This window comes from Cricetulus griseus, chromosome 4, assembly GCF_003668045.3.
Source record: "Cricetulus griseus strain 17A/GY chromosome 4, alternate assembly CriGri-PICRH-1.0, whole genome shotgun sequence".
In the NCBI taxonomy this organism is placed as follows: Eukaryota; Metazoa; Chordata; class Mammalia; order Rodentia; family Cricetidae; genus Cricetulus; species Cricetulus griseus.
Genome location: NC_048597.1, coordinates 154,827,781 through 154,851,613, shown reverse-complemented (window position 1 = coordinate 154,851,613; position 23,833 = coordinate 154,827,781). Strand labels below are relative to the sequence as shown.

Here is a 23,833-nt window from a genome sequence, read left to right as displayed (position 1 = left end):
TATATGAGTGAGTACGTACATACCATGTTTGTCTTTTTGTGACTGGGTTACCTCACTCAGGATGGTTTCTTCTAGTCCATCCATTTGCCTGCAAATTCAAAATTAACTAAAAAAAAATCAGTAGCCCTACTATATACAATGATAAAAGATTGAGAAAGAAATCAGAGAAACATCACCCTTCACAACATCCACAAACAACATAAAATATCTTGGGGTAACACTAACCAAAAAAGTGAAAGACCTGTACAACAAGAACTTTGAGTCTTTAAAGAAAGAAATTAAAGAAGATACTAGCAAATGGAAAGATCTCCCATGTTCTTGGATAGGTAGAATCGACATAGTAAAAATGGCAATCTTGCCAAAAGCAATCTATAGATTCAACGCAATCCATCAAAATCCCAACACAGTTCTTTACAGACCTCGAAAGAACAATACTCAACTTGATATGGAAAAACAAAAAACCCAGGAGCCGGGCGTTGGTGGTGCATGCCATTAATCCCAGCACTCAGGAGGCAGAGGCAGGTGGATCTTTGTGAGTTCGAGGCCAGCCTGGTCTCCAGAGCGAGTGCCAGGATAGGCACCAAAGCTATACAGAGAAACCCTGTGTCGAAAAACCAAAAAAACAAAAACAAAACAAAACAAAACCAAAACCAAAACCCAGGATAGCCAAAACAACCCTGTACAATAAAGGAACCTCTGGAGGCATCACCATCCCTGACTTCAAGCTCTATTATAGAGCCATAGTCCTGAAAACTGCTTGGTATTGGCACAAAAATAGAAAGACCAATGGAATCGAATTGAAAATCCTGATATTAACCCAAACACCTATGAACACCTGATTTTCAACAAAGATGTTAAATTTATACAATGGAAAAAAGATAGCATCTTCAACAAATGTTGCTGGCACAACTGGATTTGGACATGCAGAGGACTGCAGATAGATCCATATCTGTCACCATGCACAAAACAAGTCCAAATGGATCGAAGATCTCAACATAAATCCAGCCACACTGAACCTTCTAGAAGAGAAGATACCCTTGAACGTATTGTTGCAGGAAACTGCTTCCTGAACACAACACCAGTAGCATAGATATTGAGATCTACAATTAATAAATGGGACCTCCTGAAAATGAGAAGCTTCTGTAAGACAAAACGACAACCTACAGCATGGGAAAAGATCTTCACCAACCCCACATCTGACAGAGGCCTGATTTCCAAAATATACAATGAACTTAAGAAGCTAGCCACCAAAACACCAATTAGTGAAATTAAAAAGTGGGGCATAAAACTAAATGGAGAATTCTCAACAGATGAATCAAAAATGGCTGAAAAACATTTAAGAAAGTGCTCAAAATCCTTAGCCATAAGAAAAATGCAACTCAAAACAACTCTGAGATACCATCTTACACCGGCCAGAATGGCTAAAATCAAAAACACCAATGACAATCTATGCTGGAGAAGATGTGGAGAAAAAGGAACACTCTTCCATTGCTGGTGGGAGTACAAACTTGTAAGACCACTCTGGAAATCAGTATGACGGTTGCTCAGGAAAATGGGAATCAGTCTACCTCAAGATCCAGCAATTCCTCTCTTGGGCATATACCCAAATAATGCACGTTCATACAACAAGGACATATGTTCAATTATGTTCATAGCAGCATTGTTTGTAATAGCCAGAACCTGGAAGCAACCTAGATGCCCTTCAACTGAAGAATGGATAGAGAAAATGTGGTACATTTACACAATGGAGTACTACTCAGCAGAAAAAAAGCAATGGAATCTTGAAATTCGAAGGCTCATGCCTTTAATCCCAGCATTTGAGAGGCAGAGGCAGGTGGATCTCTGTGAGTTCGAGGCCAGCCTAGTCTACAGAGCAAGTTCCAGGACAGGCTTCAAAGTTACAAAGAAATGCTGTCTCAAAAAAACAAACAAACAAAATACTTATGCCTACAAATAATAAGGTGTGTTCTCTTGCAACTTTCTTTGAGGGGGGGCGGTTGAGACAGGGTAAATGTAAATTTACATCAATTCCCCTCTTGATGATTGTTGACTTCAAAAAATAATGTTTGTATATTTTTTTTTAGTCATGTAGAGTTGAGGTTTGAACTTGTTTGGCCTCCTTTACCTCTAGCTGTCTTCATATACACATGCTTTAGTTTGCCACTTTGCCCCTTAAGTGTGTCATCCCAAGTGTATAAAACAATGTGCTCAGAGGGGACCCAGCGGGGTCAGAGCATACTGTGACCATTGAGCACCCATCAATCCCATAACTCACTCACTACCTTTTTACTGAGCAGGTAAGATTTCTTTACCATGCTGACTTCCATTCGTGCCAGGCACAAATAGGGCAGCAACAGAGTCTGTCCTTGTGGAAACACCTGAATCACTCTGAATCCCTTGATTCAGGGACTCCACTTGTGTTAGCCTAGCTTCTCATAAATATTTGTTAGCTATTTATTTTTGAGGCAGGGTCTCACTGTATAGCTCTGGCTGACCTGGAACTTGCTATGTAGACCAGGCTGGCCTCAAACTCACAGGGATCTTCCTGCCTCTGTCTCCCAAGTGCTGTGCCACCATTGCCTGGCTTAACATTTCCTTATCTTGATGTCTTTTGTGAAAAATACTATTGGGTTCTGCTCCTTGTAGAGCTTTGGTATATCATCCATGCTTCATCTTTATCCACAAAACTAAACACATTTTCACTGGGTGGCACTAGATACCATATTTGTGGCAGGGACTCAATGATCTTTGGTTTTAGTTTTGAGAAAGGAAGTGTCACTGTGTAGCCCTGCTGGACTGGAACTCACTGTGTATGTAGACCAGGATGGGGTCCGATTTACAGCAATGTTCCTGCTGATGCTTTCCAATTGCTGGGATTACAAGCATGTGCCACCACACCCACTGTTTAGTGACCCACTGTTAAACAACCTTGACAATTCTATCTTGATCTCCAGAGTCAAATAATTATAGTATTTGTTTGATTCCTCACCTGGGACCCCCCCTACATGTAGTAACTATGTTTTGGCATGACTATTTTAGTCATATAATCTCATGAATCTGGATTCAAATCCCAGCCCTTCCACTTTCTAGGCCTTGGAGAAATCATTTAGTTTCTGAGAGCCAGTTTTCTGTATTGGAGAATTACTGAAAGTAGTATGGTGGGACACTTGCCTAACATTCATGAAGCCTTGGGTTCAATCCCTAGGGCATTACAAAAAAAAAAAAAAAGTACTTAGATGGGCATTCCACACCTACTTGATAAGTCACTAAATAAATAAGCAAGATGGGTCGGTCTCCCATGTATGCAAAACCTCTACCTTAATATATAGAGTTTTGGTGACAACAACAAAGGTTAGCTCTCCCTGGAATAGATTTTATAGACACATAGCCCTAACCCTTGGGGTAATGCCCAAATTATCTCCCATCATAGGTAAGAAAAATAAGATGCACATTGGTTATCTTGTGGGTGTGGTAGCTTATACCTGTAATCTTAGCACTCTGGAGAGACAGAGACAGAAGGATTATCATAGGTTCAAGGGCAGAAAGGAAGGAAGGAAGTTGAGTATTTAAAATGTTTCAATATCCAAGACCTTTTTGAGAGTCATAATGACACCTATAAGTAGAAGGTTCTACACTTGACCTTGTATGATTAGTTACAGACACAGTATAGGCGCACTAAAAATATCTTATCAAATTATCTTCAGTCTGTGTGTATACGGGGCATATGTAACAAATGAGTATTATAATAAGACTTGGGCAGGCGTTGGATCTCAGCACTTGGGAGGCAGAGGCAGGCGGATCTCTGTGAGTTCGAGGCCAGCCTGGTCTACACAGTGAGTTCCAGGACAACCTCCAAAGCAAATACAGAGAAACCCTGTCTTGAAAAACAACAACAACAACAAATAAGACTTGGGTCCCATTTCTAAGAACATCTCATTATTTGTATGCAAATATTAAAAATGTGAAAAATTTTTCTAAATTTAGTTCCAAGCATTTCAGATAAAGGATACTCACCCAACTTGGATGCCCTGAATAGTCTCTTGGCTCATGTTCACTCAGCCTTTTGATAACGAGTTGGGTAGTTGCTCCCAACCTTGGAGAATTTCACTTAAAATGTCAGTGGTGGGTTGAGGTAATAGCTAGGTCATTAAAGCCTTTGCCTTACCAAGCATGAGGAGTTGGATTTGATTCCCAGAACACATGAAAAAAGAAAAGAAAAGAAAAGAAAAGAAAAGAAAAGAAAAGAAAAGAAAAGAAAAGGGTGTATGCCATGTACTTATAATCCTAGTGCAGGGGAGGTGGAGACAGGAGGATTTCCAGGGTTAACCACCTGGCAAGCTTCAGGCCAGAGAGAGACCCAGTACTCAAGGGGTAGCAAAAGCAAGTGTGCATTGCCCTGCTTATTCAGGGAAGCAATAGTCACCCAGTGCAGAGAATAAAGCAAGAGGTGACAGAATGGAACCTCAAGCCAAGCCCTTCCTCAGCTCCTCAAACTTATACACAATCTTATATGCAATGGGAGAGCCTAGGTCTGGTGTTGTCTGACTGTAATCTCAGAACTAGTGAGACAGAAGTAGGGAGATCTTGAGTTGCCAACTAACCTTGGCTGCTTTGTGAAATCCTGTCTCAAAACTGTTTTAATCAGTCTGGTTTTAAATGAATGTGCCAGTTTTCACAGTCCTTAGCAAATAACAGCTGGAATTGTGAGCTGGAATAAAGGGCTACTAGAAGCAAACATACAAACAGTAGCAGAGAAAAACATAGTCAAGAGGAAAGTGGTAAAAGTCCCAGAAAAGCAGAGACCCAGCCTTCAGGAAAAAAGATGCGTCTGGCTACATGGTGTATTGACCAATACAGCCCGAAGCCCTCGAAATCCCCGAGGGGATGATTGCTTTCCAAATGAGTTGGAATTATGGCTCTGAGTCATTGGCTAAATTAGCTTTCAGGTACTCTTCAAGGGAATGTGGAAGCATATGTAATTTCTTTTTAGCAAGGTCTCTATTCAAACAGAAACCAATAAAGAGATCCCCAGACTGAACCAGGCTTTGGAGCTTCAAGGGATAGATTTCAATAACTTTGAAAAAAGTCTCCTAATTTAGGAAGATTTGCCCAGGAAAGCTTAGGCGTCTGCAAGGAGGCTGATTTCTAAATGAGATGATGTAGATTCCGATTACAACCCTCCTGCTAGCCAGCCTCAGATTTTGGACAAATCCCTTCTCTTCTTGAATGTTGTGTGTGTTCTCTCCTCTTGACCATCATTCACCTCAATAGTAGTGTGGGAATCACAAGCCTTTTCAGCAGACAAGATTGGAGAGTGTTGTAAACCATGGAGCATGGTGGAAATGTATGAGCAGGTCTGCAGGTCATGTCCCAGGCATTGACTGTTGGGAGTGGGACTCTGAATATAGTGGGGCAAGGTGTCACTTGTTTTAAACGTGCTTGTGAGTGTGTATGTGTTATCTACATAAAACGTGTGTATACGGTGCTAGGACTGAATCTAGAGCTTTTGTGCATGTTAGGCAAGCATTCTACCAGCTGAGCTATGTTCCTAGCCCCTGGAAATACATTTTACCTAATTAAAGGCTTGCTACTTACTGTCCTGTTTCTTCCATGTTTGCCTGCTGCTTGGCCTTTTACACACCCTGGTGGGTCCCAGCCTAGACTTGTACAATAAGGAGCTGGGTACCAGCTGCCTGTTTGTACAGTAACACCTGTGCTCTCCTCAGACCCACCTGCCCTTATGGTTTCTTTCCTATAAGCATGGTCTACCTCAGAATCCGGCCTGACCTCTTTCACACCCCCACCCTGTCTTTCTCCTCTGTGGCCCCCACCTGCTTCTACCCACACAGCATCAGAATGGGACTGTGAGGAGTTCCCATTGTCCCTCTGACTTTGGACCAGCTGCTCCCACTCCCTTCAAAGCCCTTCTTGCCTTCTTGGAGTATTAATCCCTTTCATGCTTCAGGGCTAAGAAGAAGGAATTTCTGAAAGCCATCCCTATCTTGCCCCTCCCCATTCTCTCCTGTACCCTGTTTCCTCTCCCTACTGCTTCCTTCATTCCTTCTCTTTCTCTCCCTCCCTTCCTCCTTTCCCTTCATTACTTCCTTTCTTACTCCCTTACATATTTTATTGGGGGGGGAGAGGGATTTGATAATATCTCATTATGTAGCTGAGCCTGGCCTCAACCTCTCTACCCTCTGGCCTCTGCCTCAAGTGTCAGGATTACAGGTGTGCATCACCACACCCCAGCTTCCTTCCTTCCTTCCCTTTTGTCTAGCTGTCTTACTCCTTGATGTTGTCAACTGCAGCTCTTTCCATGCTATACCATGGGCGTTGACTCCTCTCTGCGCATCTCTGTCCTGTTAGTGTCCAGTAGGTGTCTCATAGATGCATTGAATTAAACTGCACCAGGAAGGGACCCTAGCTCAGGGAGGACCACCCTCCTGCACTACTGCTGGAGCAGACCTTGTGACATCTCAATTGATTTTGGTGCCCCAGGCATATAAGAGGCAAGTCTGGGTATTGTGGTACAAGCTTGTTAATCCAGCAATTGGGAAAATATGGCAGGATGATGGCCATGAATTTGAGGCCTGCAGAGGCTACACAGTGACACTTGATCTCAAAACAAAACAAAAAACAACAGGAAAAAGAGGTGAAAATTATCAGGGAAACCCTCTTATCTAGTGCTCTGACTTTTAGGGACAAGCTTTGAAGTCACCACAAAATACCCAAGATCCCATTCAGATTTCTTTATTTGTTTGTTTATTTTTGTTTTTTTTTTTTAAACAAGGTTTCTCTGTTTAGCCTTGGCTCTCCTGGAACTCACTCTATAGACCAGGTTGGCCCTTGAACTCACTGCTTGCTTCTGCCTCCCGAGTCCTGGAATTAAAAGGGTATGCCACCACACCTGCCCTTATTCAGATATTTTTGAAACTTCCCTTATATTGAAACAGACTTTTCTCAACCCAGGTTACTTTCAAACTCATGGTTCTTCTGTCTTAGTCCTTAGTCTCCTCTCTGATAGATTATGGACATACTGTGCCACCTAACCTGGCTGAAACTTCATTTTCAATACCCTAGCCACATATACCTATGGAGGTTCTAGGCTGCACTTGAGACTATGTGGGGGTGAGGGGAGGGGGGCATGGTAAGGAGGGTGGGAAGGGTGAGTGTGGGGTTCAAGTAGTCAATATGACTGCCCTTCCTAGCTGTGTGACATTGGACATGTTTATGCTCTCAGAGCTTTAGTTACCAAAGCTATAAAAATATGAGATGGTTTAGAAGGTAAAGATGCTTGCTGTCAAGACTGATGACCTGAATTCAATCCCTGAATCCTACCTACACACACACACACACACACACACACACACACACACACACACACACTAAATAAATGCAATGCAAAAATTTTAAAAATAATTTCCTTCATTAAAAATTTGATAAGACACCCTCTCTCACTGATTTCTGGTAAAAAAAATCCTTTTGTTTATTTTTTAAAAATGCCATTAATCTTTAAGGTGCTTGAAAACTGTTTTCCGTCTTTCTTCAGCAGAGGTAGCCTGTGGAGTGCCTGACACTCATTCACTGGTGCTGCTCACATGCATGCATCCAGAAAGGAAGGGTACCTGTCCCCCACTTCAGTTTCATTTGGAAGTCACTCACATCTCTCCCCACCCCTTCTAGCAACATTCTCGGCAAGATGGAAAACCTTCTCTCTCTTCTTCACCTCTGCCCCATAATGCGAGAGGGACAAGCAAATACTGAGCTTCAGAAGTTGTGTGAGTCAAGGGTGTAGAATGCGGGTTCCCCTTCACCTGTGCTGAACCTCACCCCGAGTTGTGATCTAGAATGAGAGGGCTCTTTTCTTGACTGATGCTAACCCTCATTAGGACAGTAGGGTTAGGGATCCTTTCAATTATTACCGGAGCCAAGGGAGGCAGCAGTGTGAGTGACAGAAATGAATGGGGTGGGGGTGGGGAGGTAGCAGGGTGAGCTGAATAGTGAGTGGGGAAGTTAGGAGCCCCACCCAAGTGGGTCCTAGCTTGGGTGTAATACCACCTTTGCTTCTCTTAGCGTGTTACTTCCCCTGTCTGGGTTTCAGGAGTCATGTCTGTAAAATGAACCCCGTGGTATCTGCGTTTCCTTCCAGCTCTGATGAAGAAGGAAGAGAAGTCATGCTTCCCTGCTATGTAGCTGGCACACTGCACCTGATGCCTTAAAGAGTCTGTAACTCAGTGACTCCATCACACACAGTGAGTCAGGATTATGGAGATGGGCTTCAGAGTCAGACAGGCTTGGGCTGAAATTGCAACTTCATTATGGGCCAGCAATGTGACTTTAAACAAGTTTCTTAAGAACGCCAAGCCTCAGTCTTTTCATTTGTAAAATGGGCCCAGTAATAACAAAAACACTCTTGCAAGCCCATTCCTGCTCTCTTTTATATGTGATAAACTTCTTAAGTAGTTTACATCTAGCCTTCTGAAAAGACAGTGAAACTGTGTGTGGTGGCTCACACCTATAATCCCAGCATGCAGAGATTAAGGCTGGAGGACTGAGTTAGAGGCAGCCTGGGCCTGGGCTAGGTAATGAGACACTGTATCAAAAAGAAGGACAGGGGTGGCAGAGAGATGGTTCAGTAGTTAAAAGGGCTGGCTGTTCTTTAAAAGACCAAGGTTCAATTCTCAGAACCCACATGGCAGTTCACAACTGTCTGTAACTTTATACCAATGCACATAAAATAAAGCTAAAGAATTAAAAAAAAAAGGAAGAGGATAAGAAAAGAAAAATAAAGAAGAAAAAAAGCAAAAAGCTGGTTGTGGTGGTTCTCAGAACCTGGGAAGCTGAGGCTGGAGAACTGCTTTGAATTCCAGGTTAGCCTGGTCTATGTAGAGATATCCTGTCTTGAAAGCAAAAAAAGAAGGAAGAACGAGAGAAATAGTACCAGGAATGGTGGATATACCAGAGTCAGGCACCGCAGGGATGGTGGATATACCAGAGTCAGGTACCCCAGGGATGGTGGATTTACCAGAGTCAGGTACCCTGGTTGGTTCATAGCCTTGTACTTGTTTCCTGGGTGTATTTTTATTTTTAAGTCATCCCAGCTCTGATAGGAACAGCAAATTCCTTCCATGATAAGCAGCCTGGGCAGTGTGATAACATGCAGTATTTGTATACTGACCTTCCCAGGAAGTGACACTGAATAGGAAATAATTCTCAGTGTTATGCTCATCCTTCACCACCAGCTCACTTTTCTCCTGCCTCATCTAGGGGCAAGTGGCCATCTATACTCTAGAGCCATCCAAAAGTTAACTGTAGTAACTCTATTTGACTGAACACTTGGAGTGACCCCTGTGTCCTCTGGTCTGTCTGGTTGGCCACCAAGAGAACCAGGGGACTCTAGGCTCAAAGAGGATCAGGGTACCAGAGAGAGCATCCATGGATACAGCTCTCTATGATGGTGTCCCAGGAGGCTATGCATAGCACCCTGCTCAAAATTGACCATGTCCTGGACCAGGAAACACCAGTAAGAACAGATCTTCCCTGAGGGCACAGCCCCATTCCATTTAGCACCAACACTGCTGTGTTCTGTGTCCTGCCACCAAAGACTCAGGAGCATGAAGAAAAGCCTCTTGTCTTTCTTGAGTAGAAAATACCAGATCCTCCCATCAGAAAGCTGCCTCTTGGGGGCAGCAACTATGAAGTGGCTCCACAAGAGCATCTGTTGTTCGTCAAAGGACCTATGGCTGGGATGAAGTTCTTGCTTAGTTGCTAGGGTACTTGCTTAGCATGCAGGAAACCCTGGGTACCATTCCTGACACCACATAAATTTGGTGTGGTAGCCCACACTTAAGAGGTACAAGGAGGATCAGAAATTCAAGGCCATTCTGATCTACATATCCAATTCGGAGGCCAGCATTCAAATGAGACCCTGTCTTCAAATAACAAATTATAAAAATAAAAGACTGCTGTCCACTTGACCATGGCCTTGTTGTATAAAATTTTGATTTTTTTTCAGGGAGATAACCCCAGTGGCACAGTCAAGCTAGTCTGTCATAGGTGAGACTACCAAGGACTGGATGAGGCTAATTCTGCAGGTGCTTCCTAGATGCATCTCAGGAGGGCAGGAGCCATGGGTTCCGGGAGAGAAGCCGGGAACCCTGGAGAGAAAAGATCTTCCTAGTAGAATCAGACATGGGGGTTTGGCTCATGCTAGAACACTTGCTTAGAGTGTGTGAGGTTTAGTCTCAGCATTGTGAAAAAAAGTGGGGAGGTGGGGTACGCCACCAAAACTCAGCCTCAGTCAACACCTATCGAATAGGGTGCTTTCAGCCTTGTTACCTGCATGCTGCATTCACCTACTTGGAATATATTTTTAGAATGTTTTCTTGGGATGCGCCTTTGCCAGATCTTTGCAGATAAGCTATAGAAATTCTGCCTCATTGCTCGGGAGAAGCATAGAAGGAGGGGAGAGAGAGAGAGAGAGAAAGAAAGAAAGAAAAAAAATAGCACCACCTTGCCTGTAATTGAAGGCAGGTTGGGAGCTGTTCTGCTTTGAAACGCGCCTTCTTGTGAAATGTTTTATGAAACACTTTCCACAAACGAGTTATGCAACCAGAACAACAGCTTTGATCGTTTTCATCACCAGTGATATATTCATTAGTGTTGGGCTGTTTTTCCCCCTGAATGGGTCATGTGATTGTGTTCTGTGGAGGGAGCTAATGAAAAGGGCCCAAGAGCTCCACCATGCACCTGTCCACAGCGGGCAGCACAAGTATGCCATAGCCTGAGCACCGCCTTGCCCATTCCTGGTGATCTGTTTCTGGGAAGTTTCTATTTCTAGCATCTTCTGGTAGAAGGAGCAGTGGGGAGGGTCAGGAGACCATGACCTTGAAGTTTGGGAGTATCTGGCTATGTATCTTTGTATCCTCATCTTAAGCTCTCTGGGCTTCTGTGGGAGAAAAGGTTCCACATCCTCTGGGCTAAGCAAGACACAGGTGAAGCCACTGAGGGCTTCTACTTCATCAGGAGGAGCACCTTCCTTCTAGAAGGAGGCTCACTGCTTTCTAAAGTAGTAAAGTCAGGGAGTTCACTTGGATTAGAAAAGATAATCACTCACGATAGCTTTTTACTTCCCTGGTCACTGCCCAAGACTCACTGCAATACCTTTGCAGAGAGCCGTGGGTGGAGGAGATTGTACACTCTCAAACCTTGTCTGCTAGATGGATAGGATGTTCTGGGCCTGGGCCAGGGCAAGTACATACTATGGTGGGCCCTGTCCTCGGGGGTTAGCTTTCCCAGGTAGGGCCCAGAGAAGTCTTTCTACTCAGGTAACAAGAGCTACCAATGAGACCCTGAAGACCATCTTTGTGGTTTCAAGCAGGCTGTGGGTTTAGCTGAGTTTTCATAAGGATGGGGGAAATTGGGTTTTCATCCAATTTGCCTGCGGTTCTCATCTTAGAAGTCAATGGGCTCCAACAGAAGTCGCTATCTCATCTTGCAGACCCACAGCCAACACCCAGTTGCCTGGAAAGGTTCCAGCCTTTTCCACTCGACAGCTGTGAAAAGGGATTTTTTTGGGATTAGTGAGGGCTTTATTTCTTAATTTCTTAGGTTCCTTAGCCCCTGAAAGTGTCCAAAAAAACCATGCTGGAGGCAGTGCACCAGCCCCCCATGCCTGCTAATCTAGCTCAGACTTTATTTTTCTTTTTTAAACCAAGGCATACCACAGCCCCAGAAAGCTGAGATTATGGAAGAGGTGCTCTTGTATCCTGTTTGTTTTTCAAGAAAGGGTTTCTCTTTGTAACCCTGGCTGTCCTGAAACTTGTTCTGCGTAGACCAGGCTGGCCTTGAACTCAGGGATATGCCTGTCTCTGCCTCCTGCATGCTGGGATTAAAGGTGTGCCACCATGCTTGGCTTCTGTGTCTTTTTTATTTTATTTGTTTATCTGCTTTGGGAGTTACACTCAGCACTTCTCCCCCAGGGGGTGGGGAATTGCTGGAAAATGAATGGATAAAAAGATTGGTGAATCAAAAATGAGACCAATTAATCTCAGAAGAGTCACCAAGAAGCCACAGCCTACACCCTAGGAGGTTTCTACCATCAGGTATTTTGTTTGCTGCTCAGGGAGGTGGGAGTGCCCCCTCCTGAAGAGTGTGGGGCATCAATCTGTGAGGCAGATGAAAGGGTGCCTTTTCTTTTATGGTGGTGCTGGTTTCTGAACTTCAGCATTGCAGGAAGACCTGGCAATGAGCCTAACAGATAGCGCCCAGGTTGGAGGCAAAGCGCATGCTTCTGAGCTCTGTCACAGCTTATCTCTCTCTACGGAGCATAATGAGCCTGGAAAGGAACCCACCACTTGCCTTTGAGCTGGAACTCTGCCAGGCTGCCTGGGGTGGTTCTACCAGTGTGATTTCTCCTCCAGGTTTCCATGTTCTCTCTCAGTCCCCCATCCTCCATCTGCTCCCCCAGCCTATCTGGAATGGGGATGCCTGATGGCAGAAAGGGAGTAGACAACAGAGAGGTATGGCAAGAAGGCTGGCCAAAAGGGCTTTCAGAGCAGCCTGAAATTTGTTTTGGTGGTGGTGGTTTGGAAGAAGAAACTATTGATTATCTGGTTTTTAAAAACCTGCTATCAAATGTCTTAAAGTGGAGGCTCTTAAGGTCTGTGGATGGAAGTCAGGTATCAGCACTTTTGAGATGGAGGTACCAAGCATGATGGGGAGAGCTAAGGGGACACAGGGAGGGGAACTCTGGAGGCCAACCCATATGCTATGCCTTTTGAGTTCTCAGAATCACTCTGTATGCATAGTGCTACAAACCCATTTCTTTTTCTTTCTCTCCTTTGCTTCAAGGTCCCAGAATGATCTCTGTGAGTGGGCGATGATTTGCAAAATATGCTTGGAAAAGCCAGTTTCTTCCAAATTGTCTGCCCAGGGTTTCTCTGGGGGTCTCTTGGTAGTCTGAAATTGGTTTTTGAACTTCAGCATGGTGGACTACGATTCTACCACCTGTGTATGTTACTGGATTTGGCTATTCCCCTTTAGAACTAAGAGGGAGAAAAACCACATAGGAGCAAGTAGCAGATGGGGAAACCAAGTCTCCTATCACTCAAGATCACATAGGAAGTTAGAGTCAGACAGAGTTTGGATGAGAAACATGGTCCACTCTGTCCAGTGTCTGGGGTTTTCCTCATTGCTTCATCTGTTCTACAGAAGTAGGTTTTTACCTTATTTTAAACAGTAGATTTGTTTATTTTTAAATAAGTAATTGATGCTTGTGTGTATGTGTGTGCCTATGTGTGCAGGTATCCTTGTAGGTCAGAAGAAGGCACTGGGTCTCCTGTAGCTGGAGTTACAGGCTACTGTGAGCCACCTGATATGGGTGCTGGCCATCTGGAAGAGCAGCAAGTGCTCTTAACCACTGAGTTATCCCTTCAACTCTCTAATTGTCTTCTAATCAATCAATCAATCAATCATCTTCAGATTCCCATTATTTATTCCCCTGTCAGCAAATGAGAATCCCTTCCTTATTATCAAAATCCATTTTCCATAGGGATTCATCACAGGCTCAGATGTTAATCTCAGCTCATACAATTATTTTTTATTTGTTGTTGTTGTTGTTTGTTTTGAAGGATGGTCTCCTATGTGGCCTTGGCAATCCTTACACTGGAGATCCTCCTGCCCCATCCTCTAGCAACAGTGGGCACCATTTGTCAAGTCATACTCTCAACTTTTTGCTTGGGTTAGTCATACTGCCAGTGTAGACAGAGACAATGGTTTAAGCCAGCATCTATATGGTTCAGAGTTTTATCTATGGTGAGAATATTCAGCAGGTCTATTTCAGAAGGTCCCAACATAGTCTTTCTTGAGACGTGGTATGGATTCTGCATTCCTCTATATATTGTATGCACTCAAAGTCACTTGGCTCCCCTCCCAGTGGACTTCCAGAAATTTTGCGAGAGTAATTGTTCAGGAATAGAGGAGGGATGGGCACAAGCAGTACTTCCTGCCTTCCTCAGGGATTCCTGGGAAACCCAGGAGTGGGTGGTTCTTGTGTCATGGGAGGGCAGTAAAAACTGAAAAGAACTGGAAGCCAACAAAGGTCCCTCAGGCTACAGTACAGTGGGCATATCTCTGCTTGTAGAGAGACTGCCACTCTGTCACCAAAACCATGTGGACCCAGAGGGCCTCAGCAGATGCAGCATGGCATGGAGAAGGTGGAAAGAGGGATGAAGGGAAGGATTCCCCGGACCTACAGTCTCCAGGCTTCCAGGTTTCAGAGATGGGAATCAATATAGAGAAGTAAAGAGCAGACTTTGGAGAGCAATTAAAGGATGTCATGTTTCTGCTCTTTTGAGGTAGGGAGTTTTAAAGATATCACTGAGAAGCATAGTCATCTCATAGGAAATTCTGATACCCCAGAGTGGAGAAAAAGCAAAGAATGTGCAAACATTTATTTACTCTAGTAAGCTTTTGTTTGTTCATTTGGCTGGTTGGTTTCCTGTACACCCAGGCTGAGTTCAAATGTGATCCTCCTGCATCATCTTCCCAATGGCTGTGATCACAGTGCACACACTACACCTGGTTTGAGTTTCTTGTTTTGTTTTTGTAGTTTGTGTTTGTTTGTAACAGGGTCATGATATTCTCTGAGCTATCCTTCAATCATAGCAGCCATTATTGTCATCAGAACAGCTGGGACTGTTTGTAAGAAACCCACATAGGAGGGGGTGAGGAGGGTCATTAGACCCTCACCTGATTTTCCTGCCATCCCCTCTGTACCTTCTGGCCTGTTGTATGTACTTCTGACCCCATTGTGTGTGTACAGACCACAGACAATTAACTGAAGGGAGTACTCTATGCAGGGGTGGGGAAGCCATCATCATTGCTGGTAAAGACTTTCCAGTATGGCTGCTTTGGGGTCCCCCAGTGCTCCTGTATGTGACCCTTCTCATGCTCTGTAAGTAAGCCTGTAAAACTCACCATGTTCCCAGAGTGCACTTAGGTAGAATCATGCTTTGGTTTGTCCTTGGGACCTTATAACATAGAGGACAGATTGTATTTATATTTCCTCAAGGCAAAAATTCTTTTATTTATTTTTTACCTTATGTGCATTGCCTGCATGTATGTCTGTGTGAGGGTGTCAGATCTTGGAGTTACAGAGAGTTGTGAGCTGCCGTGTGGGTGCTGGGATTGAACCCAGGTCCTTTGGAAGAGCAGTCGGTGCTCTTAACCACTGAGCCATCTCTCCAGCCCCAAAACTTGTAAGGCCCGAAACTCACTATGTAGCCCAGACTGGCCTTAAACTCAAGGCAGTCCTCCTTCCTCAGCCTCCTAAGCCCTGGCATCACAAGGATGCATCCCTGTTCCTGGCTTAGCTTTCTCATGACAAAATTTTAAATTATATTTATTTGTTGAGAGAGAGAGAGAGAGAGAGAGAGAGAGAGAGAGAGAGAGAGAATGTGTGTATGTGTATGTGTCATGACAATACATATGGAGGTCAGGTTATCAGGCTTGGTAGCAAGTGTTTTATCCACTAAAGGTCATCATACCTTTCTAGAAGTCATTATGCTATCCTGATTTTTCTCATTTATTCTGAGGAGGAAAAGTACTGTGTGCTGGCATAGTACCTGCAAGGTGGTGGTGGTGGTGGTGGTGGTGGTAGACTGGTCCACCTTGCAGACTGGTTCCGTAGAGTCCTCGTGGGACCCATCCATCCCTTCAGCCCAGGGATTCTGGGCTACCCCCTTTCTCTCCAGACTTGTCATCTCTTGTTCTAGTCTTCACAGTTCTGTTTCTGTCTGCTGGGGAGTCCCAGTACTCACCTTCTCCTTCTGCCTCTATTGCAGATTAAGACAGAGGATCTGGGTGACTCTCTACAGCAGAGCCTTTCCCACAGGCCATGCCACCTGAGCCAAGGGCCTACCATGATGCCTGGAAACCAAATGTCTGGGGTAGGTGCCGGCCCGTGCCATGGACCTTGCTGTGCTTTCTAGGTTAGTGAGTCTGTTTCAGCCCCTCTACAAAATGCTGGCTCTCTATACTTGACACCCTGTGAATTCATCCAAAGAGCCCCCATTGCAAGCAAAAGAGGCCTGGAAGTGTGTATATGGGGTTTCCAGAAGCAAGGCCTGGTGAGGGACACAAAGGGGCATGTTGCTGCTTTTGTAGTACCAAAAGCCAGTTTTGACAAAACCAAAGGATTCAATAGCTGTGCTGCTGGTGCAACACTGAGGGCCTCTGGTGATGGACATTTGCTAAGTAGTGGCAGATTCTTTCTGACTCCAGTGGACCCACTCTGTCTTCTTCAAGATTATATGACAAAACCAAACAGGAGAGGAGGGCTGGTGGGGATCTTGTTTGTAGTTCACCCGGGGAAGAAAGATCTACTTTCTGAGCCATTCTTGTGACTGGCATATGTATGGCACCTCCTTCATTCCATGAAGTTTGTCAAGTGTGTATGCATAGGCCATAGGTCTATGGGATCTGGAACCCCCAGATCTTGGGATCACCATTTCTATATTTTGAGCTAATGACTTTCTATTTAATATTTTAAAAACCAGCCTAGGGAAGAGCTTATAATATTAAAAAAAAAAAAGTAGCCTAGGGCAGAGCTTGGTGGTGTATGCCTTTAATCCCAGTACTCAGGAAGCAGAGGCAGATGGATCTATGTGAATTCAGCTAGCCTGAACTATATAAAAAGCTCCAGGCCAGATAGCATTGCATAATAAGAGATCCTGCCTCAAAACAAAACAACAGCAAAACTAGGCATGATGGTGTATGCCTGTAACCCCAGTGCTTGCCAAGCAGAGGTGGAAGGGATTACTACAAATTCAAGGACCCCCTGGGCTACACAGCAAGTTTGCAGCCCTCCTTGCTAGAGAGTGAGACCTTGTCTCAAATAAAATAACAACAAAAATAACTAATAGTTTTGCCCCATTGCTTAGTACCTTCTAGAAGGCCTCAGTTACAGGAAATAATTAAAGAGTGGCTTTGAGCATATTCAAGTGACATGATAGTTTAAGAAGATGGACAGTTAGGATTGCTGCCACTTCTAGAATAAGCCTCTGTGACGTGGGTAATACCTACTGTTGGTCCTCACAGCATCTACAGTTGGGAGTCAGGACACGGACAAATGAAAGCATAAGAACAGAGTTAAATAACTATACTTCAGAGACTGCTTGGTGGGTTGCAAGAGCAACACCAACATTAATGGACTAGCTACTGTGTGCCATGTGTTGGGGACACATGGCAACATGGAACAAGGATACTGCCCACAACTTCCAGAGTTTGCAATCCCAGGGACTGTAGGAGTCATAGGTCAGTAGGCTTCAGGTCCCTTGGCTGTAGGCTGTGTAACATCTGTGCCTCTTCCCCACCTGCAGGACATGGCTTCTCTCCATCCACTACAACAGCTTGTGCTGGTTCCTGGCCACTTACAGTCGGTATCCCAGTTTCTGCTTTCCCAAACCCCACCTGGGCAGCAAGGTAAGCACCCTGGGCTTCGTACAGTCATTGCCTGAGTCTAGAAAAGGCTGTTGCTGATTACTGGGCATGGTGTGGGTTGTGGGCAGAGAAATTGCTCACCCCTCTTCAGGCTGGGAATAGTTCTCAGCTGATAGAAAGCTTGCCTACCATGCAGGATGCCCTGGGTTTGATCCCTGCATTACATAAAACCAGACACAGTGACATCTTTAATCCCAGTGCACATGTAAGTGGGGGCAGGAGGCTGATCCTTAGCTACACAGCAAGTTGGAGTCAGATTAGGCTATATGAAATCCTGTCTGAAAAAGAGCAGCTTTTCTGCCTGGGACCTAGGAAGGGGTCCACGGGACAGGGGTATGGGGGCTCCAGATTATAGCTTCCCTGTTTTTCCTTCCTGCCCTGGCTCTTGCTGGGACTTCATTTTCATAGGAACTGAGTCTAAAGGTTCGGACTGGTGGGCATGGGGGTGGAGGTGATACAAGGAAGCAGAAACTCCCTGGGATCCCTTGGAAGTCTGGCCTTTTCCCTCCCTTTGGCCTGGCTCTGATTCTGTCTGCATGGAACAGCAGTGCCTCCCACAGGCTATTGAAAATAGGTCTGGTTGTCTTTGGCAGGGAAATTACTCCCAAGCCTTGAGCAAACACATCAGAGCATTAATAACACTAAGTATCATTGCTTAACATGCCTGGGAGTCTCTTGAGTTGTTTTTCCGGCTTATTCCTCAGAGTAAACTTGTGCTATAGATAGCCCTATTGCATGCTGGTGACCTACTAGGAAGTTCCAGAGCAGCCTAAGACCCATGTTCTTGATGATCACACTATATTGTCTTTCCATTCATCACTGCCAAGCAGGGCTGAAAATGCTATTGGAAGTATGAGCTCTCCATAGCTCATACTCTAGAGGAGAATTTGGAAGTCCAGATAGCTGTACCCCACTACGGGTACCTGCTTAAGACTCAGGCCCCATGCTTAGCTTGCAACATGTCTCAGAATAGCACAAGGATGGATGGGAACACATCTGAGTGTTTATTCTGGCTAACCAGCACCCATCAAACTACTGGACTAGAAAAGAGAAGATAAGCATTGGTTCATTTCTGGAAGACTCCAAGTGATGTGAACATAGCCCAGGCACAGAATGCACAGGTGTCGGCATATTATAGGATGGAGGGGACAGAAAAACAGCTAAAATTTGAAGTCAGAGAAGTTCTTTAAGAAAGTACAATACTGGGGACTGGAGAGATGGCTCAGTGCTTTAAGAACATTGGCTGCTCTTCCAGAGGTCCTGAGTTCAATTCCCAGTAACCACAAGGTGGCTCACAACCATCTGTAATGAGATCTGGCTCCCCCTTCTGGCATACAGTCATATATGCAGGCAGAACAGTGTATACATAATAAAAGTTTAAAAAAAAGAAAATAGTGACTGTGTTTCTTTAGAAAACTTATGTAATCTCTACAAGTTTGTTTCCTCCTCTATAAAAATAAAGCTCTGCATCACAAGGTTATTGATAGGGACTTGGTTTGTTCATGTGACAAGCCTCTGCTCATTGTACAGAACACAATGTAAGCAAAATTAATACTCAAGCCTCTCCATTCTTAAGCCAGGGTTCCTCCAAGATCTCCCTTACCTTTTGACCTTTTGAGCAGAAAGGTCAACTTTAGCAAATATGGCACATCAGTGACCCAGATGCTGCCTGGGGACAGCAGACATGCCAAGGAGCTCCACTATGCCGAGTGACAGAGTTGGCCTACTCCCATTGGCAGTCTTGCTGGTTTGAGGACTCCCCTCCTGCTAGGAGTAAGAAGTGCTGACTCTGGCCATCTGAAGACAGGAGCTACTGATCACAGTCATCAGACAGGCAGAGCCTTTTCTTGGTATTTTTCCTGAAGATGGAGGGAGAGGGAGGTCCTTAAGGAACATGTAAATAGAAGCTCCACCACCCAAAGGGAGTCCGAAGGCCCCAACATCTGGTCTTCCCTTTGCTCTCAGGCCTCCCTCCAATGAATTTAATGACCTGGTCACCAGGAGCCTCTGACCAATGACCCAGTGCCTTTCTGAGCAATAATATGCTACCATCTGCTTGCTTTGCCTTTACAGATCTGTCAGGCCTAAGCAGCCCAGCTGCTTTCCTTTGCAGGCAGATTGAAATACTCTCCTCCCCCTTGGGCTCTGTAGTCATCCTGCATCCTTGCCCCTCTGGGCTTCTCACCCTGATAATCAGATTCCAGGTAGAGTGTCTTGACCCTCCTGTGCCTTTGCAGCTCTCCAGGCAGGTAGGCAGGCAGGCAGGACAGGTTTGGGGACTGCTGTTTACATCTGTTTATCCCTGAGTCTGGTTGGCCTCCACCTATATGTGGCAATTCCTGGCAGTGCCCACAGGGCCTTTCAACCAGGCTTAAGGTGGGTTGTGGGACCTGATTAGGTGATCAGCAGAAGGGGGCAGTCAGTGTGGATTCAATGTCCAGCTTGTCTTTCAAATGGCCTGGATTTTGTTTGTTTTGTTTTGTTTGTTTGTTTGTTCCTTTGTCCCTCCCCTGTCACTCAGGTCTGCAGCCGAATCTTCTCTCCTTTCCACAGCAACAAAGCACTCTACTCCTCCCACAGACAGGGCCTGGCCTCACCTCCCAGGTAACTGCCAACCCCCTCCTCCCGTTTCTTCATAGACTGTCCCAGCCCTGGGCAGACTTCAGCTCCTCAGACTTCCTGCCTCTTTAGCAGGACACTTGATCCTCAGGGGCTCTCTTTGTTGGCCTCTGGGAAAACCCCAAGCTACTCCTAAGGAGGTAGTTTGCCTTGTCACTAAAATGTGACTCTCTGGATGGCCTCATGTTTGCTATGGACACACAACTCCAGTCCTGCCAGATTCTGGCTTCACCCCTCTAAGAACTTAGCCAGCTACTCAAGATGCTAAGCTACTCCTACCCCCAGTTCCACCCAGATGCCCTCAAGCCCCAAGAAGGGCAGGGCAGCAAAGCCAGTATCTCCCCTCAGGACTACTTCAGCTGACTAAGCCCTGCAATGACATATGTTGGGGACAAGCAGGCTGATGTCTAGCAGGAGTCCTATGCAGACGGCTTTGGTGTCCACACAGAGCACCTGTTTGTCAATTAGGAAATAAAAGTCTGTTTCTTGCCAGCCTCATGCCAGGGTGTCCCTGGGATGTCAATAACCTGCACAGATGCATGGTTTCTTCCTACAAGGGATGCCTAGAAATGACCAGAGACTTGTAACATTTCTTCTCCTGGGCTAAGATCCCCAAGGCTCACTAAGGACCCTGCCTTTTCCCAGACCTGACATCCAAGGAAAATAGCTAGAAGGAGACCGCGCCATCTAGTGGTTGAAAGAAATGGGAACAGCTAAGCTGCTATTTTCTTCCTTTTGGCTGTATCCAAAGCATGGATGGCATAGTTAGAGACCCTGATCTATGACATTGTGGTCCTAGAGCGTACCCAGTACCAACTCAAGAGACTTATGGCAGAGAGACCATTTAGAAGGTTAAGGTCCTTCTACTTGGGGTGCCATGGTGGCTGTCTGTAGTCCTGGATACCAGGGAGGCTAAGGCAAGAGAAATTACTTGTTGAAGACCAGCTTAAGTAACACAAAGAAACATAGTTTACAAATAAATAAGTAGAAAGGTCCTCTTAGAGTATGATGAGTGATCAACAGTCACAGAAACAAGAGCAGAGAGGGATAAATGAATGACGTCTGGGATGTTAAACTGATGCAATCAGGTAATTGATGGGATATAGAGGAGGAGGAGGTGAATGTGTAGCTCAATGTGTTTGTCAAATGCAATAGCAAGTGAATTTACAAAGAGGAGATTCAAGGATGACTACAAATTTGTTCTGGGGATCTGGTCTGGGCTACCTCCCATTCTTATTTCCTGCAAAACAGTACCCATCTGTGATGTTTCTAGCCACTCTGACCTAGAAGACTCTGACTCCTGTATCCTCCTCCTCATAAGGATGCCTGTGTCTGGGAAACCAGAACAGGAGAGAGGATTGAAATTCCTCAAAGGAAAAAAGCAAACCAGGAAGGACAGACAGGGGCTTTCTGCTTATTGTCCTCAAAGGCAGTGAGTAGTTTCTGTGCTGGACACAGTGTCTGTTTCCCAGGATCTGGATTACACTCCATCTTTGTAAAATAGTAGATATATCAAGGATCTGGAGAAGAGGTCGAGGGGTTAAGAGTACTTGCTGTTATTGCAGAGGATCTGGGTTTGGTTCCCAGCACCCACATGTCAGCTCACAACCATCTGTAACAACTCCAGTTCAAGGGGACCAGACTCCCTCTTCTGGCCTCTAAGGGTACCAGGCACATACGTGGTGCATTTACATGTATGTAGTAAAAAACCTGTACACATAAATGTCTTTTTTAAAACAATAGTTATTTCAAGACTAGACATATTCTCAACCTCATGTGAATGAAGCATGACTCTAAATTAAATGGTAGGTATTTTTACGAAAACAGACTAAAGAAGAGATGTCTTGTGACAAGGTGTGTTGAGATAGCAGTAGTTAAAACAAATAAACAAAAAGCCTTTGCTTGGGGCTGGAGAGATGGCTCAGCAATCTACTCATTCCGAGAACTCACATGGTGGCTCACATTCATCTGTAACTCTTATTCCAGGGGATCAAACATCCTTGTTGCTTCCACAGGTCATGGGTATACATACATACATACATACATACATACATACATACATACATACAAACAAAACCACCCAAACACATAAAAACAAATCTTTCAAAAATACCTTTGATTAAAACTACAGCTCTCTCCAGGAATGGTGGTATATATCTATAAACCTAGTACTACAGAGGCTGAAGCAGACCAGCCAGACTGGGCAGTATGGCAAGATCTTTTACTCAAAAAAAAAAAAATGGATACATCAAATAAACCCACAACATTCTCCTTAAAGAAAACTGGTATAGGAAGGAAAGTGACACCCACAACTAATATCTTGAATTTCCAGATGTCCCCAATTATCTCCAGTCTGTGACTGTTGTGTGTGTGCCTCCATCACCTTGCTCTGTGGAAAAGAACAGGCAAATAACTTTTTCCTTGTCCAGTGCTGAAGTTTATCCTACTCTGAGATCTCAGATCTTGGTAAACAACCCTGCCAGGTACTTTTAGGTGGAAAGCTGACAAGAGGAAGTCACCTACTCTGAGTCAATGAGTCACAGACCAAAACCCAAAGAGGCCACCTCCCTGTTCTGTTTCTTTTCTTCCTACCCAGGGTATCCAGTTTTGTTCTGGATTCATAGAAATTCTAATCTCTACTGCAATAATAGGGCTCAGTCAACTCCGGGACCTGTCACCCTCTAAGTGAACTAACTGTTAGTATCAAATGCAGAGACCTCTGCTTGGCCTGGTGAAACTCTGTGGCTCAACCTAGCTTGTGTTCCTTATCAGGCAGTTGGGCGCCCTGGGCTGTCTGGATCCACTTTAGAGCCCCATCTGGAAGCACCTCAGCATCTGCCAGTGCCCAAGCATCTACCTGGCCTGGGAGGGACCGATGAGCCCAGTGACCTGGAGGAGCTGGAGAAGTTCGCCAAGACCTTCAAGCAGAGGCGCATTAAGCTGGGCTTCACACAGGTTTGCTTTGAGAGCAGCAGATGGAAGAAGTGGGTTGTGGGGTAGTGGCTGGGTCCTCCCAAATGCACTTCTAAGAGCGTCCTGACACCAGTTGGAGCAGGGGCACTGCACTCTGTTCCCTGATGATACAGCACAGAGTGTTAGTGGGAAGGAAAGTGAGGACATTGCTGGTGGAGACAAGGACAAAAGCCAAGTAAGGGCATGGCTCATTCATAGTGTAAGGAGAGAAATAAATCAGCTTTGCTTCCTAGAAGAAAAAGACCTGGGTAGGTGCAAGGCTGTGTGAAGATGTTCAGGGCTCTGCCTGGGTGAAACTTTAGGGTAATAGAGGACACAGGAAAAAAAATTAGACGTTGTCCTTCACCTTCCTCCCTCTCAATACCTCTTGCAGGGAGATGTGGGATTGGCAATGGGAAAGCTGTATGGCAATGACTTCAGCCAGACTACCATCTCACGATTTGAGGCCCTCAATCTGAGTTTCAAGAACATGTGTAAACTCAAGCCACTGCTGGAGAAGTGGCTGAATGATGCAGGTGGGTGGCAGAGAAAGGAGACACGGCCATGGAAGGGGCCCCAGGAGACTCCACAGGAGTGATTCTAGAGGCACGTGTGTGATGGGGCTTGATGGGGATCCCTTTATTCCCCCTTTGAGCCTGGCATGAACCAAGAGGTAGGGTCCAGGAGAATGGTAAGCAGAGATGAAAATGTCATTTTTATTGCAAAGGCCCTTTGGCAATTATGGCTCATTTGTAGCAGA

At 45.0% G+C, this 23,833-nt stretch overlaps 1 protein-coding gene across 2 annotated transcripts in view; it reads left to right on the top strand.

Moving 5' to 3' along the window:
- The window catches only part of Pou2f3 (POU class 2 homeobox 3), an 84,779-nt gene that overhangs the window by 46,533 nt on the left and 14,413 nt on the right, over positions 1-23,833 (top strand). Inside the window, exons 4-8 of one of the 2 annotated variants that reach the window (XM_027411895.2) lie at positions 15,846-15,950; positions 17,382-17,484; positions 20,024-20,106; positions 22,894-23,076; positions 23,468-23,609. In XM_027411895.2, coding sequence (XP_027267696.1) covers positions 15,846-15,950; positions 17,382-17,484; positions 20,024-20,106; positions 22,894-23,076; positions 23,468-23,609 — 616 coding nt within the window. Of the gene's footprint in view, positions 1-15,845; positions 15,969-17,378; positions 17,485-20,023; positions 20,107-22,893; positions 23,077-23,467; positions 23,610-23,833 lie in introns of both variants that reach the window. The other variant, XM_027411894.2, reaches the window with a different exon arrangement.